Source organism: Lutra lutra, chromosome 7, assembly GCF_902655055.1.
Source record: "Lutra lutra chromosome 7, mLutLut1.2, whole genome shotgun sequence".
In the NCBI taxonomy this organism is placed as follows: Eukaryota; Metazoa; Chordata; class Mammalia; order Carnivora; family Mustelidae; genus Lutra; species Lutra lutra.
Genome location: NC_062284.1, coordinates 49,242,585 through 49,266,860, shown reverse-complemented (window position 1 = coordinate 49,266,860; position 24,276 = coordinate 49,242,585). Strand labels below are relative to the sequence as shown.

General features: G+C 44.7%; 1 protein-coding gene across 2 annotated transcripts in view; it reads right to left on the bottom strand.

The window, feature by feature from the left end:
- The window catches only part of NOX5 (NADPH oxidase 5), a 53,216-nt gene extending 29,662 nt beyond the window's left edge, over positions 1-23,554 (bottom strand). Inside the window, exons 1-5 of one of the 2 annotated variants that reach the window (XR_007128812.1) lie at positions 21,343-23,554; positions 20,510-20,718; positions 7,011-7,378; positions 2,213-2,336; positions 272-422 (exon numbers count right to left, since the gene is read on the bottom strand). Coding sequence is in view for 1 of the 2 variants with exons in the window: in XM_047738233.1 (XP_047594189.1) it covers positions 272-422; positions 2,213-2,332 (271 nt within the window). In the remaining variant the exon portion in view is untranslated. The remainder of the gene's footprint in view (positions 1-271; positions 423-2,212; positions 2,337-7,010; positions 7,379-20,509; positions 20,719-21,342) is intronic. The other variant, XM_047738233.1, reaches the window with a different exon arrangement.
- Positions 23,555-24,276: the final 722 nt, after the last annotated feature.

Genomic DNA, 24,276 nt, shown 5'->3' with positions numbered 1-24,276 from the left:
AATTTCTTTTTTCAAACTTTCAAAATAAGTTCAGGCTTCTGGTGATCGAATTAAGGGCATTTGTCTCCTGGGCCAGAGTGGCCCCTTCTTGCCACCTCTCCAAGAAGCGAGGCAGTGGTCAGCCTGAGAAAGGGGTTGAGGGTGGGAGGGGTAGGGGGTGGACACACAAAGGGAGAGAGCCATCAGCCTGCGCTGGAGAAAGGTCAGCGAGGGGGGTGGATTCCCTTTGCTCCTCCCACTGAGACCATTCCCGCCCCTCCGGAGCCCTTACCGTCGACGTCGTACACCTGGAAGAGGAATTTGAGTTTGTCCATGGGGTTGCCGTGGATGAGCAGGGTCAGCGCCTCCAGCAGCTCCTGGAGGGTGATGGTGCCACTTCCATCCGAGTCAAACAGAGTGAAGAACCTCTCGGCAAAGAAGGGCTGTGGCCAGAGAAGGGCGGGAGATGGGCACTGGGTGGCCGAGGGGCCCTGCTTTGAAGTGCGGTGGGCTTTGCGCGCATGCGCTGTGGGGTGGTGGGCTTCAGGCGGGTCCGTGGTGCTTGCGCGCGGGGTGAGAACGGCCCGCTTGACCACACCAGGGGGTGTTGTCCACGGCCCCTCCCGCTGGCCCAGAGCCAGTTTAGATACCCGTGGAAGCACTGTTCAGATCCCAGCAGTGAGAAGGGGCTTGTGTCTGGGCCTCAAGCCCCCTGCTGACCCTTCACGCTTGGTCATTTGTACAGGCTCTCTGTCCCCTACGTGCCCGTCACCCCCATCAGCCTTGCAGTCCAGACCCCTCAACATGCAAAAAAGTGTCAGACCGAGGTCTCCCCCTGCAGGCTTCTCCCGGTCCTGTCTCATCCCCCTTGGGGTGAACCAGGAGGGTTTAGAGGGTAGATGGCCCTTGAACACCTGGACGGTCCCTAAACTTATTGCTTAGGCTGCCTGAGCTTACACTTAAGGCTCGTTCTTAAGCTCCTATTCACTCACTCTATTCACGCATTCAGTTATTCACCCCTTCATTCATTCATTCATTCATTCATCCATTCATTCAGCAATCATGTCCTGCACAGCCCCCACTTGCCAGGCCTGGTGTTAGACACCCAACACAGAAATTAAGACAGGCGGGGTCAGTGCCCCAGGTATGCCCGGCCAGAGGCTCGCCTGGAGGGAGGGAGAGGGGCCTGCAGGGCTTTGTGTTTGACCTAAAGAAACCATGAGGGTTCACAAGCAGGAAATGGGGGCTGAAGTCTGTTGTAGACAGTCACCCCAGCCTCGGCTCTCCTCTTTCTTTCCTGGATCCCTGGTTAATGCCTTTATCACTCTCTACCATCCCAAGTGGTCTTTAGCTTAAGATAATTTACAGCATCGTTGTAATGTATTGGGGCGCCTGGGTGGCTCAGTCAGTTAAGCATCTGCCTTCGGCTGGGGTCATAATCCTGGGGTCCTAGGGAGTTTGCTTCTCCCTCCCCCTCCCTTGTTTGTGCTCTCTCACTCAAATAAATAAATAAATAAAATCTTAAAAAAAAAAAAAGAGTGTAATGTATTGTTAGGCAGAATGTCTTTTTTTCCCCTCCCTATGTTTACTACGGAAGGAGGCATGGCATTTAGAGTTCTTAGCAGTATCCCTGCTACCAGCAAGTGAGGGGCATGCAGAGATATGCAGATGCTCATTGGCTCGCCCCTATCAAGGACACAAGTCACCACCAGATGCTAGCCCATGAAATGTGTGGGGAGAAGTTAACATTTGCAGGCTCACTCCCCCCGATCTCTACGGATGTCTCCCCTGTTTGTGGGGCATGCAGGCTTCTCCAGGAATGGGCAGAGAACCTATGAAATGAGAGAGGTTTTGGGGAGGGGGTGGGAGTTTCATGGATACAAATCATTGAGAATCTTATTTCCTGGAAGGAGGCTTATGGACATCATAGCCTCAACTCTGCCCATGAGGCTGGTGGAAAACATGAGGCCAAAACTATTTCCTAAGATCTGTCGAGCTCCTGACACCCAAATTTACATGTTGTTTCGAAGCCCCCAGGAGACACGGCTACCAGAGGGATGGGAGGGCATCAGGAGCAGAGACTAAAATGCTTGGATCCTGCTTAGGGGTGAGGCTGGAAGCCCTGAGGATGCCCGGGGGGCTATCTTTCCCTCCTTGTGAGGTACTTTGTCCCTGAGAGCCAGACTGCTCCTCCGCTATGAGCACAGGGTCCACTTCTGGAGTGGACACTTGCCTCTTTCACATTGAGGGCTGCTTTGAATTCTTGCAGGTCGATTTCCCGGTCTTCCCCCGCAATGGTCTCAAACTGGTGCGTCACCCACTGAAGCCATTTGGTGTCCTCCTCGGTAGTCATGGTGCTGGAAGAAGAGGAGACAGGTTTGTGGGTTTGGAGTGCTCAAGGGCTTCTGGTGGTTCCAAGACGTGTGCCTGCTTCTATCTAGGTCCTTGGGCCTTCCATGGGTTGGACCTGCTTTGCCCATGAGAAAGGAGCCTCCCCAAGACTGCTTCTTTATGTCTCTAAGTCCCTGTCTCTTTCTTCCATCTGGCATCAGCCAGCCTGGACTCGTGTCTCTTTATGTTCTGGAATGATAGGGTCCCAGTGAGATGGAGCCCAGGCTGTGGGCCTGAGGTCAGAGAGTGGCACACTCATGTTAACACATCATGTTAACATGATGACAATATTTCCTGCCTCACATTTACACAGCTCTTCACTGTTTTCCAAATTCTTCCCACCCACTACTTCATTTCATCTCTGTCACAGCTTGGTGGATCATGACGTTTTATAGGGAGGAAATAGATTTAGAGCAGATGAGTATTTTAGAGAAATTTATTCAGCCACTGAGAGAGAGAGAAAGTTCAAATTCAAGGCCAGTATGTTTTCCATCATGCCCCATCCTCTGCTTGAACACGTCTAGTACAAGCCTCACCAGGACTCAGACCTCAGGTCTTGACTCTCTGGGTCCAGGGCACATTGTCTGATGTTCCAAGGGTATCAGCAAACTGACAGCCTCCCAGATGAGCTAAGTACACAATGACCTGAACAGAGGTTACTGGTAAATGAGGACACTTTCTGTGTTATGAGAACCCAACAAACCAAAAATGAAGCTGTGAGTGAGGATTTATAGCTTCTGTTGCCATAAACTTTTCTCTGAGAGAATGGCTTTGTCTGTATCCCAGGAGTTCAATGTAACCTTAAATGATTTAGCTACAATTGATCCTCATTATTTGCAGATTCTGTAAGGACCTATTTAGCCAGAGCAACTCCATCTTGGGTAAATAGCCATTTTGTTGTTTGTGCAGTAAACTTAAATTGACTCCCCCCCCCCCCCCCCCCAGAGAAACTTACTTAGAAACAAGTCCGGGAAACCAGTAAAATGTAGTTGGCTAGTTCCTGATAACAGAGCCCAGAATACGAGGATGAGTCAGGCCAGATAGAGACATCTAATCAGTACGAAGTACTGTTTGTAACAGTGAGAAGGTCTTGCCCAAACCTAAATGACTCCATCTTGGGAAGGATGATGATCTTATTATTCACACTGAATATGTTAACTGACTAAGCCTTCCCAAAAAGTACTGTTTGTAACGGTTCCTGGTATGGGGTAGTAATCTTAAATAACAAGTCTCCAGACCAGATGGAACTAGCCAATCAGCAAGAGACACACAAACCCGGTGGGTTGAGATACCAAGATATGGGTTGCAGTTTCACCCAATAAAAGGTAGCCTGTAAGATGGGGAGGGGTCGCTCTCTTGGGAGACGGCCCTGGCCGGTCAGTCTGACTTCTAATGCTTAGCATAGAATAGAGCTTTGCATAACTTTCACCTTGTCTCAGTCTCATTCCCCTGACCGATCAGTCTAACTTCTAATACTTATCATAAAATAAAGCTTTAAATAACTTTCACTTTGTCTCAGTCTCGTTTCGTTTAATAACAGACCTAACAATTCCATATTCGTGAATTCACCTGTTTGTTGAAACTTATTAGTAGCTCCCAAGCCAATGCTTGCAGCATTTTCCCAGACATTGCAGGCATGAGCAAAGTTGTGATCAATTTCAGCTGCCTGATGTACACATTCCCAGCTGAGGCTGAACGGGGGAGGGGGTCCCTCGGCCTTCTTGTTTCAGCTCTCATACTGAGAACGAGTGTCCTTTGCGTGATCTAGTGAGTGCTGCAAGTTTTAAATTTTTGTGCTTTTTGTTGGTGATTTTCTTTTTCTTTTGCTTTTTTTTTTCATTCTTAACAAAACTTTTTTAAGGGTGGTTGACACACAATGTTACGTCAGTTTCAGGTGTATATCTAGTTATGTTTTGCTTATGATAAGTGTAGCTACCGTCTGTTACCAGGTAACACTGTTAAGATATTATTGATTATAGTCCCTATGCTGTGCCAATGACTTTGCTGTTTAAAATGGCCCCAAGAGTGGTGTTGAGATGCTGGCTAGTGTTCCTAAGCACAAAAAGGCTGCGATATGCCTTAAGGGGAAAAATACATGTATTAGGTAAACTCTATTCAGACATGAGTCCTAGCACTGTTGACCATGAGTTCTATGTTAACAAATCAACAATTTATATTTTTAAAGGAGTCTTTTTAAAAAAGATTTTATTTATTTATTTGAAAGACAGAGAATGAGAGAGACAGAGCACGAGAGGGGGCGGGTCAGAGGGAGAAGCAGACCCCTGGCTGACCAGGTAGCCAGATGTGGGGCTGGATCCCAGGACTCTAGGATCATGATCTGAGCCAAAGGCAGATGCTTAAGCAACTGAGCTCCCAGGTGCCTCTAAAGGAGTCTTTAAACAGAAGCACACACACAAAAAAACAAGATTTTATATTGATTGTTTGATTAAAAAAAAACAAAACTCTGTGCCCAAATGTTGGCAGGAATCTAACCCTGCATTTTCCTGAGGAGCAATGGCCCAGAATTCCCTAATTCGTTGTTTGCAATGAATTTAGAGGACATAATTGCCATGAATAATGAGAATTAACTATCTATACATAAAAATTAAAAATAAACAAGCTCACTTCCACTTAAGGAACCAGGAAAAAAATAATATAATATCCACACGCACAAATAGAAGTATAGACAATTAAATAGAAAATCTGAAATTCAGGAACTAGAAAACTAAAAATGGTCAAAATAATACATTTATTTTTTATTATGATGATGGTTTCGCAGATGTAGCCATATGTTAAAAACTCATCGAATTGTTCATGTTAAGTATCCAGTTTATTGTTTATTAATAACACTTCAGTGCAGTGAAAAAAGAAGTTGGGTCTTCAAAAAGTCTAAGTAGAAAAGCAAATTAAAGAAAACAAGTGGGGGGCGCCTGGGTGACTCAGTGGGTTAAAGCCTCTGCCTTCGGCTCAGGTCATGATCTCAGGGTCCTGGGATCAAACCCTGCATCAGGCTCTCTGCTCCGTGGGGAGCCTGCTTCTCCCTCTCCCTCTGCCTGCCTCTCTGCCTACTTGTGATCTCTGTCTGTCAAATAAATAAAATCTTAAGAAAAAAAAAACAAGTGGGAAAAATACAACATTAATATTGAGAAAGGCAATAAAAAGGGAGGGACTACAGACATATGAGTATCCAAGTGCACTTGTTTGGTGAACTCAGGGAAATGAGTTGATTTCAAGAAGACATAACAATCTGAAAGGACTAACATTCATTTCAGAAATAAGAAAGGCAGTGAAATGTCAACCACTTATGACCGTGTCAGCCCCAGCTTGTTTTTATAGCTGAGTTCTACCCAATCTTCAAAGAATAAGCCCAATATCAAACTAGCTCTGATGGTAAAAAAAAGTAATAATAATGGTAAGACTCTCAATTTATTTTACAAAGCTAGCATTCCCCAATCCTGATGTAGATAGCATACAAGAAAAGGAAAATTCAAGACATATGTAACTGGTAGAGATGCAACACTCAAACTAGAATATAACCAAGTTAAATCCTGGAATTTACTTCAAAAAATAATAACCCACCTTTATCAGGAAGGACTTTTTCCAGATATACAAGGATAATTCACTATAAATATTATCTACCAACCCCCGCTGCTGTCCAAACACAGCAGTTGGAAGACTAGCGGTGCCCAAGTTATGACATCTGCCTGTCAGAGACAGGGAGAGCTTGCTACAGTGCCCACTCTGGCTCACCAACTTTGGGGTGAGGCCCCGGAATCTGCACATTTAACCAGAACCCTGGATGTTGGCGACCCATGCCGGCAGGTCCAGGCTCTCACCTGGAGGTTCAGCAGCCCTACTTACTTTATCCCAGGGGACCCACAGGAAGGCATTCCACAAAGCAGAGAGAACTCTGGGAAAGAGGCTGCATGCAGGTGCTAACCCAGAGAGGGTGGGGATGGGCTATCTGGTGTGTGCTGGTGTGCACTTCCCTCTTCTTGGAAATGTTAGTGTTTCAGGCCTGCAGAAGGAGAAGAAATTCTAGGAAGCTGGTGGAAAAGAGGCTGGAACAGCTGGTGGGAAGAAGGGAGGAAGGGGGTCCGAGGGGGAAAAAGAAGGTAGCACTGAAGGAGACAGACGTCCTCGAGGAGGAGCTAGGAACGTTCAGATTTCAGAGCTCTAGGGGAACAATGTGCTCAGCAGAGGCCAGAATTTTCCTGGGAGACCAGGAGTTTAGGTCCAGGCTTGCTCTGCCCTACCTGATCACTGGCCCCACTGCCCTGTGGTGAGCTTATCGGCAGCACGCGACAAACATCCTTCCAGCAAGGGCTGCTACTATGACCAAATGAGATGCTATTTGGGAAAGTGCAACTGACAAGCACTGTACAAATGCTACATATCATTACTCTGACTAGGCCAATTCCTCCTTTTACAGATGTGAAAACGGGTCCAGAGAGGTCTGGTGACATCCCCAAGATTGCACAGCTTGCTGGTAACCAGGCAAGAGCAGACCTGAGCAGGCTCAGGTCGCCTGACCTCTGTCCCAGACAGACAGTCATCCTCTGTAGTTCCCCCACTGAAGGCAAAGAACCCTTGCCTTTCCCTTGTCATTGGCATGGAAAGCTAGAGAAAGAGTCACTCACCCTCTGTGGCTTTCAAAGTCTGGCTAGGCTGGGTCTTCTGGCCTGCTCACCCTTTCTCCTATCTTCTAGACCACAGGTCCCAGAGAGGCTATGGTCTGTACAGCAGCTTGTGGGTGAAGCCCACAGTTGACCTCTCCCCAGCTCCTCCTCTTCCTGACTCTCCTAAAGAGCTGCTCACACCCACTACCCCTCAGGCATCCACGTACTGGCCAGTGGCTGACTAGGTCCAGAGAAATCCTGACAAAGAGCCTGGTGCAAGGGTGGGGCAAGGATTTCACTGGAAAGATGTTGGCAGTCTTCCATCTGGCTGGATAGCTTCCATTTCCCCTCCTTCAAGGAGATCAGCAGGTAGGAAATCTAGAAATGCACTGTGGATAAAACCAACATCACCATCAAGTCAGAGTCGGCTCTGCTCAGCCCTTAATGAGCCAAGTGCAATTCATCAATCCCAATAACGTAGATTACCAACAGAAAGGTTGAAGCACTTACCCTGAACCATGCATTGTGCTAAGGACTTTACACATAGTGTTCAATTAAATACAAAACACAACCCTGTTTGGTGTGGTTATTACCGTCACTACACCAAAGGGGAGAGTGGCACTCTGAAAGGTGAGTGACATGTCCAGATGGCTTGGCAGGCATTCAGCCGTATTGGACTGACTCTGGAGACTGTGCATTTAACTCACAGAAGCAAAGCTCAGTCCCAACGAATTGGGTAAAATATATCGGAACAGTCCTGGGAAGAGGTTCCCAGTTCAAGGGACCTGGGGAGGGAGGGAGGTCGGAGAATCCTACTGGCCAAAAATCTAAGAGAAATTATACAAATGGTTGGATAAGGTCACACTGTGACTAAAATTTGAAGTGCTTTTTACGTTTTGTCCTGTCTGGCAAGACATGAGCAGATAACCTTGGACGTCTGGTGAGGATTTGGACCCCCGACAGGTGATTTTAGATGTCTCTTGCTACTTTCCAAAATGAGGGAAATTATAACTGTTTTGTTTTTATCTTAAAGCAGACAAGTTGGCAGAAGAAATTTCTCTGATCATGTGGCCGCTGGTGGGATGCTTTAAAGGGCTCCTTGAATGCAGTCCTGTCTGGACTCCAGTGTCATCAGGGGCCCACTTGATGCCGTTTTGCAGTCACTCATGCTCCTCTGCGCGCAGGCTAGTCCCAAGGCCATGTATGATCTGCAGAACTGGGGTGATCTGGGGAGCTCTGAAAATTCTCCATTCTGACTTGGCAAAAGACATCATTCCCTGGTCCAAATGATTTAAGACAGTGTCAAAGATGATGAAAAACATCTGTGTCTCTTTTGGGGGTCGCAATCCCAGAGCCTGTGCTGTGATGATAGCATTTGAGAAATTCAGCCCCATGATCTTGTTTTAGGGTTGACGTGTTTTGCTTAGAATCAGGATTGGAAAGACCTGCAAGATCATAGAGTTCGACCAACCTTTTTTTATAGCTTAAGTCTCTCCTTTGCCCTACCCCAACCAGACCTGGTGGTCTGTAGTCTTGACTTGCACACCTCCTGTCACGGGGTGCTCACTTGCTTGGGAAGCAGCAATTTGGGGGATACTCTATCAGATAAGTGTTCCTCATACTAGAAGGAAGAGAGAAATAGAAACTTACATTAAGTGACTTCAGAAACTACATGTAGGAAATGCAAAATTCTTTGGAAGAAATAAGCCAAGTGGTAAGTATGAATTATGCTTTCAAGTTGTAACTGGTTAAGGAAGAGGAGGAAGAAGAAGAGGTGAGGTAGAATTGCCTGTGCCCTATTGTAATAGTGATTATCTGTGCATGATTCTCTTTCTATCCCACTGGACTGTGAGCTCCAAAAGGCAAGGTCTCTGGCTATTTATTTTAGTCCCAGGAAATTAACACAGTGCTGAGTACAAAGTGGGCACTCCATACACATCTGTGGAATGAACAAACCTGCCTCCATTCGACAAGTATTTATGAAACACCATGTGCCATGCACTGTCTGAGTCTACAGAGATGAGTGAAATAACCCAGCGTGATCAAGGCAGAGACTGAAGTGCTAAGAAGAGAGCTTTAGGAGGGCTTCCCAGTGGAAGTGACTGATCTGAGATGGGTTTTAGAGTGTGGATAGGAGTTTGCCAGGCAAAAAGCCAAAAGGACATATTCGGAGCAACACAAAGGCATGGTGATGGGAATACATTCAGTGTTCAGGAAGCTATAACAGTTCAGGTCTAACTAAACAATGGGGAAGGACAAGCTTGAAAGCAGGACTGGAGCGGAGAGCAGGAGTCAGATCACAAAGGGTCTTGTACAAAGCGAGCTAAAGAGCAAGGCCCCTGCCCTGGTTGCTGGGGAGCCCAGTAACACATATAAAACAACAGAGCAACGAGGTACTTGCCAATGTTCTGACAGATGAAAGTCCAGTTTTTCGCCAGTCCAGTATCTGGAAAAAATGCACATGTTTAAAAGGAGATTGATAAACACTGAATATTCATTTTTGAGCATGCCTTTCTTCTAACCAACATTTGGGAAGGATAGACTTTCCCCCCAATAACATTTTTGTATGATTACAAACTTGTAAACTTTAATTATAAGAAAGCATATAAAAGCACAAAAAAAAGATTTTAAAAACCACCGCAACCCACCCACCAGATAAAATCTCTGCTGTAATTAAATGTTCCATTCTAGGCACATGCCGGAGGTGACCCAGCATGGGATTCGGAGTGGAATAGTTTCTGATGAACCTGTTTGCATGAGCTGGTTTGCCTTTTGAAAGGTGAATTGGAATGGTTTCACTTATGTCAAGGGCTTTCACTTCTGTCTCCTCCCATGCAGCTGGGAGGCCATGAAGGAGGAGGGCATCTGCACATTTCATCAGGTAGAACCATGAACTTCTGAACCTGACCAAACCACAAATATTCTAAGGAGTCCACCTGGACACCTGCAACTTGCTGCAGTAAGAGACTTTGCTGAGAGCCTTAGCAAGCAATTATGCTCAGCCAAGGCCCATTTTCTGCCCCCAAAATCAATAAAAATTCTTTGGAAACAACATATGCAAGTGTTCCCTTTTGTCTTTAAAATTCCTTGACCTTTGTTCCCTGAGAGGGCACCATTTCAGTTGCTGCCTATATCTGTTTTCCCGGAATCACAATTCTGAGAACACAAATAAATGCTTTTGTCTTTATTTTAGCTTAGCCTCTTTTCTGGGTCAACAGCCTTGCAGGACACGCTTGGGATGACACCTGGAAAGAGGAGAAGATCATGGGAATGTTCTACAGCTCTACCCTTGAACTCTGGTTGGAGCTCTCTGAAAAGAGAGGCGATGTTCTCTCCACTTTTGCAGAGAATTCAGGTGGCTCCTATACTGTTTAGGCTCAGGGGTCTTGAGTTTTTGGAGGACATCAGCTGCTGAGCAGTGGGAGGAGGTGTCTTTAAATGGCTGTCACATGGTAAACATCTCCAGGAGCCCCAGAGTGGCTGGATTTGAGCAGGCTGCCTAGTGAGCACATGTGATACCAAATGCCCGTTGGGAGAAATTCCCGGGGAAAATTGAAAGTGGAGTAGGGAGGCCAAAGTTCACAATCAGAAAAAGGTGGGTATGAATGCTAATGTTACTTCATTCACACTCACAGACCAGAGTCAGAAAAGTAAGAAGCTGCAGTTTGGGGTTTCTGGTTAAGATGGCCTGAAGTTCACTCTTTGAGGACCTCCTCACCTGTACTATACACAAAACAATAAGAGAGAAAATACTTCTAAAAACTTAAGGCAGTGCTCTGGTGGGGAAGGAAGGTGGAGACCTGGGAGTAGAGAGCATGGTCTGAGGATCCTCTGGGTTGCATGGAGAGAGGCAGTTCCCCTGCTTGGAGTTCATTTGGGAGAGGGGGAATGACCTCTCCACGGGTGAGGAACCTGGTGGGGCCATTGAGCTGCCCCATTCACTAGCACAGAACTCAAGGCCAACTTCTGGACAAAGCAGTGCAGCAAGATTCTCCCCCAAGGGATTGGTGCTTGCACAGATCTCTAAAATTTGGAGTTTGGGAACCCACTCATACCTGAGATAAAACACAGGAGTGCAGGGCCACCTGGCAGGCAGATAGCTCAGACACAGGCAGGATGAAGGCAGGGATCTGATGGAGGCTTGCAACACAGAAGACGTGATTGTGTGCTCTTCTATGGGTACTTGAGAAGGGTGGTGGGTGTAAACTCCTCACTTTGGGAGGAGAGAGTCTGGGCACCACCATATTTATCCTGCCCCTCAGCACTGATGGCCTTCAGGGAACAACACAGCACCACCCAGTGGAGCCTGGAGCCACTTACACCAAGCCACGCCCTCCTGCACCCTGCAGGCACATCTCCACTAGTGCAAGTCTACTGTACCTTCAGGGTCACAGGCCTCTCTCCCAGAAGACCAGCACAACTCCTTGTCCACACCAAGTCTACCAAACACAGAGTGCTGCAAAACTTCAGCTCTAAAAAAAAAAAAAAAAAAGAAAGAAAGAAAGAAAGAAAGAAAAACAAAAAACTTCAGCTCTAGAGGAAATAAGATCAGGCTTCCTTTTATTTTTATTGTTATTTTAAATTTAATTAAATTAATTTAGTTTGTATTTTATTTTTTTATTGTTTGTATTGTTTTTTATATTTTTTGGACCTAGCTTTTTTAGCAAGCAGACTAAAACACCACCTATGATCTAGCTTTCTTTCTTTTTAAAAAAAAATATTTTTTTATTTAAAAATTTTTTTTTTAATTTTTTATTTTTTGGATCTAGCTTCTTTTAACAAGCAGACCAAAACATATCCACAATTTAACTTCCTCTTTCTTTCTTTATTCCTTCCTTCCTTTCTTTTTTTCTTTCTTTCTCTCATTCTTTCTTTCTCCTGGACATAGTGACAAGATGGAGGAGTTCACTCCAAAAGAAAGAACAGGAAGAAATAACAGTTAGGGGTTTAATCAATGCAGATATAAGTAAGATGTCTCCATTAGAATTTAAAACAATTATAAGGATACTAGCTTGCCTTGAAAAAAGCACAGAAGACACTAGAGAATCCAATCTAGTTGATCTAAAATTTAAAATGCTGTAACTGAGATGCAAATCCAGATGGATGCCATGACAATGAGGATGGATGAAGCAGAGGAACATATTACTGATGTAGAAGATAAAATTATGGAAAATGATAAAGCTGAGAAGAAGAGGGAAAGAAAAATATTGGATTATGAATGTAGACTTAGAGACTCAGTGACTACTTAAAGCATATTAACATTCATATGGTAGGAGTCCCAGAAAATGAAGAGAGAGAAAAAGGGGCAGATGGTTTATTTGAGCAAATTATAGCTGGAAACTTCCCTAATCTGGGGAAGGAAACAGGCATTGAAATCCAAGAAGCACAGAGAAGTCCCATTAAACTAAACAAAAGCCAACCATCACCAAGACATATTGTAGCCAAATTCACAAAATGCACAGACAAGGAAAGAATACTGAAAGCAGCAAGGGAAAAAAGTCCTTAACCTATAAGGAAAGACAGATCAGGTTCACAGAAGATCTGTCCACAGAATCTTGGCAAACTGGAAGAGTGGCATGGTATATTCAATGTGCTGAATGGGAAAAATATGCAGCCAAGAATACTTCATTCAGCAAGACTGTCATTCAGAATAGAAGGAGAAATAAAGAGTTTCCCAGATAAACAAAAATTAAAGGTGTTCATAACCACTAGACCAGCCCTGCAAGAAATATTAAAGGTGACTCTGAGTGGGGAAAAAAGGCCAAAAGCAACAAAGACTAGAAAGGAGCAGAGAACAACACCAGAAATACCAACCCTACAGATAACACAATGGCACTCAATTCATATCTTTCCATAATCACTCTGAATGTAAATGGACTAAATGCTCCAATCACAAGACAAAGGGTGTCAGATGGATAAAACAAACAAACAAACAAGACCCATCTATATGCCTGCAGAGACTCATTTTAGACCTAAAAATACCTGGAGATTTAAAGTGAGGAGATGAATAACCATCTATCATGCTAATGGATGTCCAAAGAAAGCCAGAGTAGCCATACTTATATCAGGCAAATTAGATTTTATTTTATTTTATTTTAAGATTTTTATTTATTTGACAGAGAGGGACCACAAGTAGGCAGAGAGGCAAGCAGAGAGAGAAAGAGAGAGAGAGAGAGAGGAGGAAGCAGGCTCCCTGGCCAGCAGAGAGCCCAATGCAGGACTCAATCCCAGGACCCTGAGATCATGACCTGAGCTGAAGGCAGAGGCTTAACCCACTGAGCCACCCAGGCAGCCTGGCAAATTAGATTTTAAACCAAAGACTGTAACAAGAGAGGCAGAAAGATATTATATCATAATTAAGGGGTCTATCCATGAAGAAGATCTAACAATTATAAATATTTATGTCCCCAACTTGGGAGCACTGAAATATATGAATCAATTAACAAACATACAGAAACTCATTGATAATATGATAACAGTAGGGGACATTAACACTCTACTTACAGCAATGGGTAGATCATCTAAGCAGAAAATTAGCAAGGAAACATTGGCTTTGAATGACACACTGGACCAGATGGACTTAACAGATATATTCAGAATATTTCATTCAAAAGCAGAATATACATTCTTTTGAGTGCACATGGAACATTCTCCAGAATAGATCACATACTAGGTCACAAATCAGGCCTCAACAAGTACAAAAAGATTGATCATACCATGCATATTTCTGACCATAACACTATGAAACTTGAAATTAACCACAAGAAAAAACTGGAAAGACCACAAATCAATGGAGGTTAAAGAACATCCTACTAAAGAATGATTGGGTTAATCAAGAAATTAAAGAAGAAATAAAAAATTACATGGGAGAAAATGAATGTGAAAACATGACAGTCCAGAACCTTTGGGATGCAGCAAAGGTAGTCCTAAGAGGGAAGTATATAACAATACAGGCCCACCTCAAAAAGCAAGAAAATTCTCAAATACACAAACTAACCTTACACCTAAGGGAGCTGTAAAAGGAACAGCAAATAAAGCCTAAAGCCAGCAGAAGAAGGGAAATAATAAATATCAAAGCAGAAATAAATGATATAGAAACAAACAGTAGAACAGATCAATGAAACTAAGAGCTGGTTCTTTGAAAGGATTAATAAGATTGATAAACCCCTAGACAGGCTTATCAAAAAGAAAAGAGAAAAGGCCCAAATAAATAAAATCACAAATGAGAGAGGAGAAATCACAACACCACCACAGAAATACAAACGATTATAAGAGTATATTATGAAAATAAGCAGATGCTTAACTGACTGAGCCACCCAGGCACCTGAAAAGACCCAAGTTAATATCATCCTCAATGGGGAAAAACTGAGAGCTTTTCCTCCAATGGTCAGGAACAAGACAGGGATGTCCACTCTCACTACTGTTATTTAACATAGTACTGAAAGTCCTAGCCTCAGCAGTCAGGCAATGAAAAAAATAAAAGGCATCCAGATCAGCAAGGAAGAAGTCAAACTTTCACTATTTGCAGACAACATGATATTATATATAGAAAACCCACAAGACTCCACCAAAAAATTGTTAGCACTGATACATGAATTCAGCAAAGTCTCAGGAAGCAGCAAAAAAAGATATCAAGGAATCGATTTCATTTACAATTGCACCAAAACCCATAAAATACCTAGGAATAAACCTAACCAAAGAGGTAAAAGGTCTGTACTCTAAAAATTAAAAAATACTGATGAAAGAAATTGAAGAGGACACAAAGAAGTGGAAAGACATTCTATGCTCACGGATTGGAAGAATAAATATTGTTAAAATGTCTGTACAACCCAAAGCAATCTGCAGATTTAAAGTAATCCCTACCAAAATACCAATAGCATTTTTCACAGAGCTAAAACAAATAATCCTCAAATTTGTATGGAACTACAAAAGACCCTGAATAGCCTAAGTAATTCTGAAAAAGAAAACCAAAGCTGGAGGCATCACATTTCTGGACTTCAAGTTATATTACAAAGCTGTAGTGATCAAGACAGTATGGTATTGGCACAAAAACAGACGTATAGATCAGTAGAACAGAATAGAAATTCAGAAATGGATCCACAAGTATATTGTCAAATAATTATTGATGAAGCAGGAAAGAATATCCAATAGAAAAAAGACAGCCTCTTCAACAAATGATGTTGGGAAAACAGGACAGCCACATGCAGAAGAATGAAACTGGACCACTTTCTTACACCATACACATAAATAAATTCAAAATACATGAAGGACCTAAATGTGAGACAGGAAGCCATCAAGATCCTAGAGGAGTGGGGCACCTGGGTGGCTCAGTGGGTTAAGCCTCTGCCTTTGGCTCAGGTCATGATCTCAGAGTCCTGGGATGGAGACCCGAATCTGGCTTTCTGCTCAGCAGGGAGCCTGCTTCCCACCCCCCACCCCTACTGTGTGCTGCTCTGCCTACTTGTGATCTCTCTCTCTCTGTGTCAAATAAATAAATCAAATCTTAAAAAAAAAAAAAAGTTCCTAGAGGAGAACACAGGCAGTAACCTCTTTGACTTCAGCCACAGCAACTTCTTACTGGACACAACACTGGAGGCAAGGGAAACAAAAGCAAAATGAACTATGGGGACTTGGTCAAGATAAAAAGCTTCTCTACAGTGAAGGAAAGAATCAACAAGACTAAAAGGCAGCCTATGGAATGGGAGAAGATATTTGCAAATGACATAGCTGATAAAGGATTGGTATCCAAAATTTATAAAGAACTTATCCTACTCAACACCCAAAAGACAAATAATCCAATTAAGAAATGGGCAGAAGACAGGAATAGACATTTTTCCAAAGAAGACATCCAGATGGCCAACAGACACATGAAAAGATGCTCAATATCACTTATCATCAGGAAAATGCAAATCAAAACCTTAATAAGACACCACTGCACACCTGTCAGAATGGCTAAACTTGACAACACAGGAAACAACAGGTGTTGGTGAGGGTGCAGAGGAAGGAGAATCCCATGCATTGTTGGTGGGAATGCAAACTGGGGCAGCCACTGTGGAAAACAGTGTGGAGGTTTCTCAAAAAGTTACAAATAGAACTACCCTATAATCCAGCAATTGCACTACTAGGTATTTATTTACCCAAAGGACAAAAATACAAATTTGAAGGGGTACATGCACCCCGATGTTTATAGTAGCATTATCAACAATAGCCAAACTATGGGAAGAGCTCAAATCCAACAAGAGATGAATAGATAAAAAAGAGGTCGTATATATATATACAATGGAATATTACTCAGCCATTAAATAGAATGAAATCTTGCCATTTGCAATGATGTGGTTGGAGCTAGAGTGTATTATGCTAAGCCAAGTAAGTCAGTCAGAGAAAGACAATTACCATATGCTTTCACTCACGTGTAGAATTTAAGAAACAAAACAGATAAACATATGGGAAGGGGAAAAAAGTGGGGGAACAAACCATAAAAGGCTCTTGATGGTAGAGAACAAACTGAGGGTTGACAGAGGGAGGTGGGTGGTGGATGGGCTATGTGGGTGATGGCCATTAAGGAGGGCACTTGCAATGATGAGCACTGGGTGTTGTATGTCAGTGATGAACCACTGAATTTTACTCCTGAAACCAATATTGCACTGTGTGTTAACTAACTGGAATTTAAATAACATTTTTTTTAAAAAGTAAATACATAAAGATAAAAATTTAAAAGATCAGCTGTTATAAAAAACAAGATAAACATCTCTGTTGACCAGCGATGAAACAGAAACACACAATGGCTGTTGAATGGAAACTCTAGTCCTGCTCATCTCCTGGTGCAGAGGCTTCTAAGAACTGTGCTCCTAGGAAAGGATGTGAGCCTTGGGCTGAGGGAGCCCTGATTATGGGACAGGGCTGTAAAAAGCTGTGACCAGCCATTGCCTGGACTGACTTATATTTTGTACTTAGGAGAAAAAGAAGAGTTGACTCACCCAGACATGGACCAGGCCAACTGCTGTTTGGTGATTGCCCTCACAATGTCCTCAGATCTCGATGGATGGGAGCTCCAGGCCACCAAGACCAGAACTGAATTTGGGGGCCCAAATTCCATGGATGGAAACAACCATGAAACTTTTAGAGAAAGAGCATGAACACACACACACACACACACACACACACCATTCAAGGTGAACCGGCAAGTGGGTATGCCCAAAGATCCAAAAAGAATGAATGCTAAGAAGATAGCCAATCAAACCAAAAATAGGGAGAATCCATTCTGTAAGCATACGTAAGGTCTTTAAAGAGAGAAAAGAAAGAAAAACACCCATTTAAAAAAAATAAATTCAGGAATAAAAATGGGGAGAAAGGAAACCAGTTTCAGCTGGTATGAAGAAAACCCAGTTAGAAATATTGAGAATAATATAGTGTTTACAATTTTAAAATAATTCAATCAATAGGATAATTTTTAAACTAGACAGAGTTGGAGAGTGAATGCACAATCCCTAAGATGGCATGGAATCACTCACTTGAAATAATTCTATGGCTTTTTTCCACTTACCAACATAGTCTACGCATTTCTCACATTTTTAAATATGAACGTGTCCAAATGTTGTAAATTCGTGCTCTGTGTCTGGACATTTGATTTTCCTACATTTAATCCATTACTGCAAACAAGTGTCTGAGAACTCTTGTGATTCAATCTTTGTCCAAACTTCCAGTGATTTCTTTCGATTCCCGAAAGAGGAGTTGCTAGGGGTAAAATGTATAAACTTTCTGAAGCCCTTTAATAAAGCCAAATTGTTTTCCCCGAATCTTGAAGCAGTGTTCCCTCCCACATGTGTTTTCAGAGAATGCCTCTTGCACCAAACACTTGTAAGTAATAGGGATTATTCTTCAAAATACTTGTCCATCAGGCAAAAGAGGATACCTTGCTGCTTTTATTTGCTTTTGCCTGATCAGTGGAGAAGCGAAACATCGTGGAAGGAAAATCCTGAACTCCTCTTTCCCTCACTTCTTGAATGAATTGGGTGTATTTTCCTATAGAGGGGACACTGAGCTTCTTTTATATAGTCATGCTCCCAACTGGTTGGGTTTTTTATTGGAATAAAGTCCTTTTTTTCTACATTCTTTCAATCAAAGGTATGACATGTTTTCACTCTATCCCTATGGCAGATTGTTTATTGTTTCTTGGCCTTGATTTTAACTCCTGAGTTGTAGCCCCTGGATTTTCCCTTTTTGCTGGAGGATGGAAACAATGCTGAGGCCACTTTCCTCTGCCAAGAAAGGTCAGGAAAAGCCACAAAGATGTGGACGAACCCTGGAGAAGACCGTGGGTCACCTACCTGTGCTCTTCTGGGCAGCCAGCCCGCCACCTGTGCCCTGGAGCCCTACCCCTGTACCCACTTGAGGCCAATTTCTCCTTAAGAGCAAAACTTCCTGAATGAGTGGCCTCTACTCAGTCTCTACTTCCTCATTCCTCTTTCTGGGGAGTGTAGAGTGGGGCAACCCACTCCAATCAGACTTCTATCCCTCAAAGAAGCCTTTCTTACTGAGATTAACAATAACCTGTTAAACAGAGGGATCATTCTCAGTCTTCAGCAGCATGCATCGAAGTTGAGGGCATTCCTTCCTTTTTGAAACTCTGTCTTCATTTGACTTCCAGGATCTTGTCCTGTCCTCCTGTCCTTTCTAACTCACTGTCTCCTTCTCAGCATCTTGCCTTATTGATCCGTGCTGTTCTGATCTTTCAAAGTTGGGCTCAGTCCTCAGACGTCTTTTCTTTTCTCTACAGATGAACTTCCTGTTAAGTCTATCTAGCTCCATGGTTTTCAAGTGCATGGGCAAGTTCGAGACACGCCTGGAACTGTGGGCTTGGAGATCCAACTGCCTACTTCACATCTCCACTTGGATGTCAACATGCATCTCAAACTTAACATGTCCCAAACTGGACTCGTGGTATCCCTAAGTCTGAGCCACCTGGCGTTCCCATCTCAGTGAATGACACCCCTCCATTTACCTAGCTTTTCAGACTATAAACATGGAGTGGTCCCTTGTTTCTTTCTTTCCTGCCTACCTGACATCCATCCCACAAACAAATCCCTATTGCTTCTACACTGGAAATTGATCCAGAATCTAATTGCCTCTCCGCAGCCAAAGCCACCATTGCCACTCACCTGGACTACTCTGACAGCCCAACTCACCTCCCTCTTCCACCCTCACCCCCTGTAGTCTGTTTTCTACTCAGCTGCCCTGGAGATTCTGCTCAAATATAAGTTAGATGAAGTCACTCCATTGTTTAAAGTCTTCACATGGTTCCTCACCCTGCTTTGAATAACTACCAGGGACACGGCCCCCACAGTCCTTTCATGACATGGCCCCATGACGTGGCTGCCTTCAGCTCCGGCTCTCCTCCTCCGTCACTCGGCCCCAGCCATACTGACCTCCTCAGCATTTCTTGATCATGCCAGGCACATTTCTGCCCCAGGGCATTTGCACTGACTATTCCCTCTGCAACACTCTTCTCCCAGACATCTCTACCTGGCTAACTGCCTCACATCCTTCAAGCTTTTGTTTGTCTCACACCTTCTCAACAGAAGTCTACAGAGAGCACCCTATTTTAAAAATGGATCTCACCTTACCCCAAACTACTAATTCCCGTTACCCTGCTCCTCTCTTCTTTCTACAGCATGCATCACCTTCCAATGCACTATATGATGAGTTCCCTTATGACGTTTGCTTTTGGTTTTGTCTTTTTTTGGTCTACCTCCCCCTGGACTAGAATGTGAGCTCCAGGAGGGTGAGGACTTATGTCTGTTTTAGTAGCAAATGAATCTCAAAACCTGAACAGTTAGCTGGGCTGTGATGGTCACCTGGGTCAATACTTAGTGAATGACTGAAACGGCCTGGCTACATGAGCATCCCATAGAGCCATCTCCCTGCTCCAGTCAACCACACACAGCGCCCCACTCCGGTTCTAAGGACGATTAGCAGGGTCTGAGGCCTAGTCAGCTCCAGGCACCCGTCAGGAAAAGGGGCTCCACCACCTCCGTCCAGCCTGCTAACTCACCGCATGGCCTGGAAAAGTCACCTCTCCAGGACTCAGTCTCTCATGTGCTCCATGGAGGCTTTTTTTCCTGTGCTCCCCGCCTCGGGACATAATCTAAGGAGTGTATATTTCAAAGCCAAAAAAAGTTGACCTTGTTCATGTTATGCAACTCACACCTGGGAGACAGGATTGCAAGGACTTGTTTTCAGGCTATTTGCTAAGGGTAATTGTCCTCCTGGGGGCATGACCCACAGCTGGGCACCCCTGGGGTAAAAAAAAAATATATATATATATGCAGGAGCTCCCGGCCTCCTGAGGCAAGTAGATTTAATTCTACTACAACAGGAAATCTGGTGTATCCTCCCCAACCCCGCCCCTCTAAAGCTGAAATGAACTTTCCGAAGAAATCAGGGCTGTTAAGGTCACTAACAACATTTCAGCAAGTTCTGTTATCACTTTGATTGATATATAAAATTTCAGAAGCTATTACATTTTCATCTGCTATTCTTATCTCCGGTTTCAGAACAGGAAGGTTGGGGCGCGTCTTCCTCTTCTTGAATCCCTGCAGCGGTTCCACCAGTAGTTGTGATCTGGTCCCTGTCAGTCTGCTGGGCCTTGACGTGCTGTCCCACGGCTTCAGGAAAATGTAGGGAGAGCAAATAGGGCTCCTGCTGGGAGTGTCCTCTTTCACAGGCAGCCCTGGGATCACGGGGACAGTTAGCATCAGCAGAACACATCTCCGACTGCACAATGCTTGTGCAAACAGGAGGTCCCAATAAGACCCAGTGCGGCAGACATTCTGAGGGAGCAGAGCCTAGACTAGGATGCTCTGAGCCCCACCAGCCCTGCCCAGGCCCCTTCCCTCTGTGGCAGAGATGCCCCCTTGGCTGGAGAGCTTGAGCCTGCTTTGCTTGTTTGCAACACGGAGCCCTTGCGGGAACTGCCTGTGTTCTGCGGGGCAAGCCTCGGGGACCCCTCTGAGCGACGCTCTCAGTTGTGGGGCTCTGTCTGCTCTGCCCACCCTTCCACGTGCTTGGGAGGATTAGATGAAATACCTGACCCAGAACAGACATTTGGTTCATTTTCATCATTCAGAAGGCCATTTTGATTATTTGCAGTCAAAAAGAACCGCAGTTAGCCTTCTTGAAGCAGAAAGGGCTGCTGGCGCGTGACTTGGACTGCCAGCCCAGGGGTAACGGTCTTCATGCTCCAGCTCCCCCCACCACCCATGAAACCAACTCTTGGCGTCCACCCCTTGTGCCTCAGGCCACTTTTCCTGTTCCTTGTTTTCCTCACCTGTAAAAAGGGGCTGCTCAGACCTACCCACGTGAGGTTGTTGGGCTCCCTGGAGATACCAGCAATCCCCCTCATGGTAAGTCGCACTGGACACCATGCTGGCTGCTGTCCTCCTTCATGTCTCCTCCTGGAGGGGTCTGTTCTCCAGAGAGAGCGGAGCAGGGTTCCAAAGCCGGGCAAGGACCTCTCCTCCTTGGCCAACCTCCCCTCCTCAACCCCCACCCCTCTTTTGCCTCCTTAGCATTGGAGGCACTGACTGGTGCCACCCTTCAGTTCAGGAGACGGGTGACAAGGGTGAGGCACACTCCCTTTGCTGAAAGCCGACGATGGGAGGGAAGGGGGTGCGGTGGGGACCGGGCTGCAGAAGTCCACCACCCTCCTCCCTGCTCTTTCTCCACTTTTAAGCTTGGAGCAGTATAGAGACTTACAGAAATTATGTCTGCCTACAGCCTTAAAATTCATTTTTAGTTCCTTGGGTAATATTTTAACTGACCTCACTAAAAATATGTATACAGTTGTTTTTTCTACAAAAGATCTAATATAACCTCTCCTTTCTAGATGGGGAAGTTGAGGCCCAGCCCCTGGGACTGGTTGCAGCTTCCTGAAGGAGTAACTTGGAAGTTTCCAGGGGTGGGACAAGAGCCCTGGTCCCCTAACATGGCTTTCTTTCCAGCAGCCTCTACACTGAGGAGGTTGCATGCCAAAGTGAGGCCTGGCTCAGCACAGAGAAAGGGAGGAAGGAGGCAGGGAGGGTGGAGTCCTTGCAGTTTACTTACGTGGAAAAGAATCTTGGGCTGATCCAGGAACTGTGAAGATTTATATCTTCATCCAGTTTCCTAAGAATTGGTTCTTGGAATACATCTAGGAGCTGTAAACTCGGACTTTTTGTTGGAAGAAATAAAAATATTATTCTTGCCTTCTATTGTTAAAGAGGTTTTGATAAGAGCCATTGGGCTTTGGAAATCCCAGAGGGAGGAAGTGTGAGCTCAAATGTTAGACCTTGGAGAAGTTCTGTCCCTTGTTCCCACTGTGAATCATGGCCTGAGATCTTCATCAAAGCAGGCTTACCTTGACTTCCCCTGCTTACTCTACCTTGCCTTGTCCTTCTTTTGTCCCTTCCCTTGTGTTCCTTTAACCGTTTCATTTGTACCTGCAGGAATCACAGCATCAATGGCCAGGCCTTCCTCTAGGCTGGGGACAGGGCCTAGAATCCTGGTTCTACAAGAGAGCATCTGGGATTACAGGCCCCGTGTGGACCACATGTGTCTTAGCCCTCTCCTCTCTCCATTTCTTTACACTCTGAGCTCCCCTGAAACTGCTTCTTAAATCCTGGGGATGCAGAAGTGTTGGGGTCATGGCAACATGGGATCATTCAGGAAATCTCTAGAGAGAGTCAGGCCCTTGCTGTAAGCACCAAGCATATAATAGCTCTCTTCCTCCTTTCTTTAACCTGGTAAACTCCTCTTCAACCTTCGAGGGCCACCACAAATATTCCCCTCCCCTTAGGAAATATTCCACTCCTCCTCAGGAAAGCTGATTTATTTTCCTTCTCCAGTTCCCACTGTCCATTTACTCTATCAGGACTTACCTGAATTAAAGTAGAAGAGCTTACTGAGAATACAGTATATCACAATTAATTCTTTGAGAAATTCATTTATGTCATTTGTTTTTGTTGACTTCATCAGGAAAGAATACAAGCCATTTGGAGCCCCTCCCTTGGAGGACAGTCTGATTTTCTTCTTCCAGTAAACAAGGGCTTTTCTTAGAAACCATAAATAATCCTTCCTGTTTCTGGGTGTGAGCAAGGAAGCTGAGTGGGTGACGGGGGCCTGGTGTGAGAATGGGCTGCCCAAAGACAGCCTCTGAAAAGGGTTGGTGTTTAGAAAGCAATGGAGGCAGGTAAACCAGATTACTGCAGGGGAGGAGAAGGGGGACTTGGTGCTCCAAGCCAGAAACTAAAAGTGTTTTTAGCATCAGCAGAACATGTCTCAGACTGCAAATTGCTTGTGTGCGGAACACAATGTCCTTCTGAAATAACACTGCTGACTGGCTTACATACCAGTACTACTAAAGGCATCTTTGAAACCCTCAGGACCCAGGTTGGTGCGAGGATGCTGCTGTTCCGGTGGGGTGGGGGCTGTTCCAGCACCTTGCACGCAGGGCTGAGAAGGCCAGGCCTGGATATTTTATCTCCAGAAGCCGTCGCTGCCATGACAACTGGAGGCTGCAGAGCCCCCTTTTCAGCCTTGTAAGTCCCGAGGGAACCTTTGGAAAACCCAGAGGAGAGGAGAAAGCAAGGAGCTGATGATACAGAGTTTCTCTTCAACCTTGTTTAAGGAGCATCCAAACGGGATTTAATTCCTTTTGATAAAAGCAAGGCATCATTATATGTTAATATTAAAAAGGGGGGGGGGCGCCTGGGTGGCTCAGATGGTTAAGAGTCTGCCTTCAGCTCAGGTCATGATCTCAGGGTCCTGGGATCAAGCACCCCCCACCTCCTGGGTCAGCCTCCCGGCTCAGCAGGGAGGCTGCTTCTCCCTCTCCTCCTACCCCTCCCCCTGCTTGTGCTCTCTCTGTCTCTCTCTCAAATGAATAAATAAAATCTTAAAAAAAAAAAAAACAAAAAGCAAGGCATGTGCATGGTGAAAACTGGAACCGCCCAAGAGGGTGGATGGGGAAAAAGGAATCCCCCTCCCTCCTCAGCCCCTGTTCTCACTTTCCAGGGCAGAGAGCATTCTGGGGTTTTGCTTGTGTATTTACACAAGACAAAGGAGCCCAGAGCTGCCCGCGTGCACTACCTCATTCCTTAAAGGGCTGAAAGCATCCCATTTCCGGTCCCATTCCAATGGATTTACTTGGATTTAGACACCCCCAGAAATGTTATATTAACTTCTAAGTCATGGTATCATTTCATTTCTGTATTTATATAGGCAATTATATTTACATATATTTGTATATAAT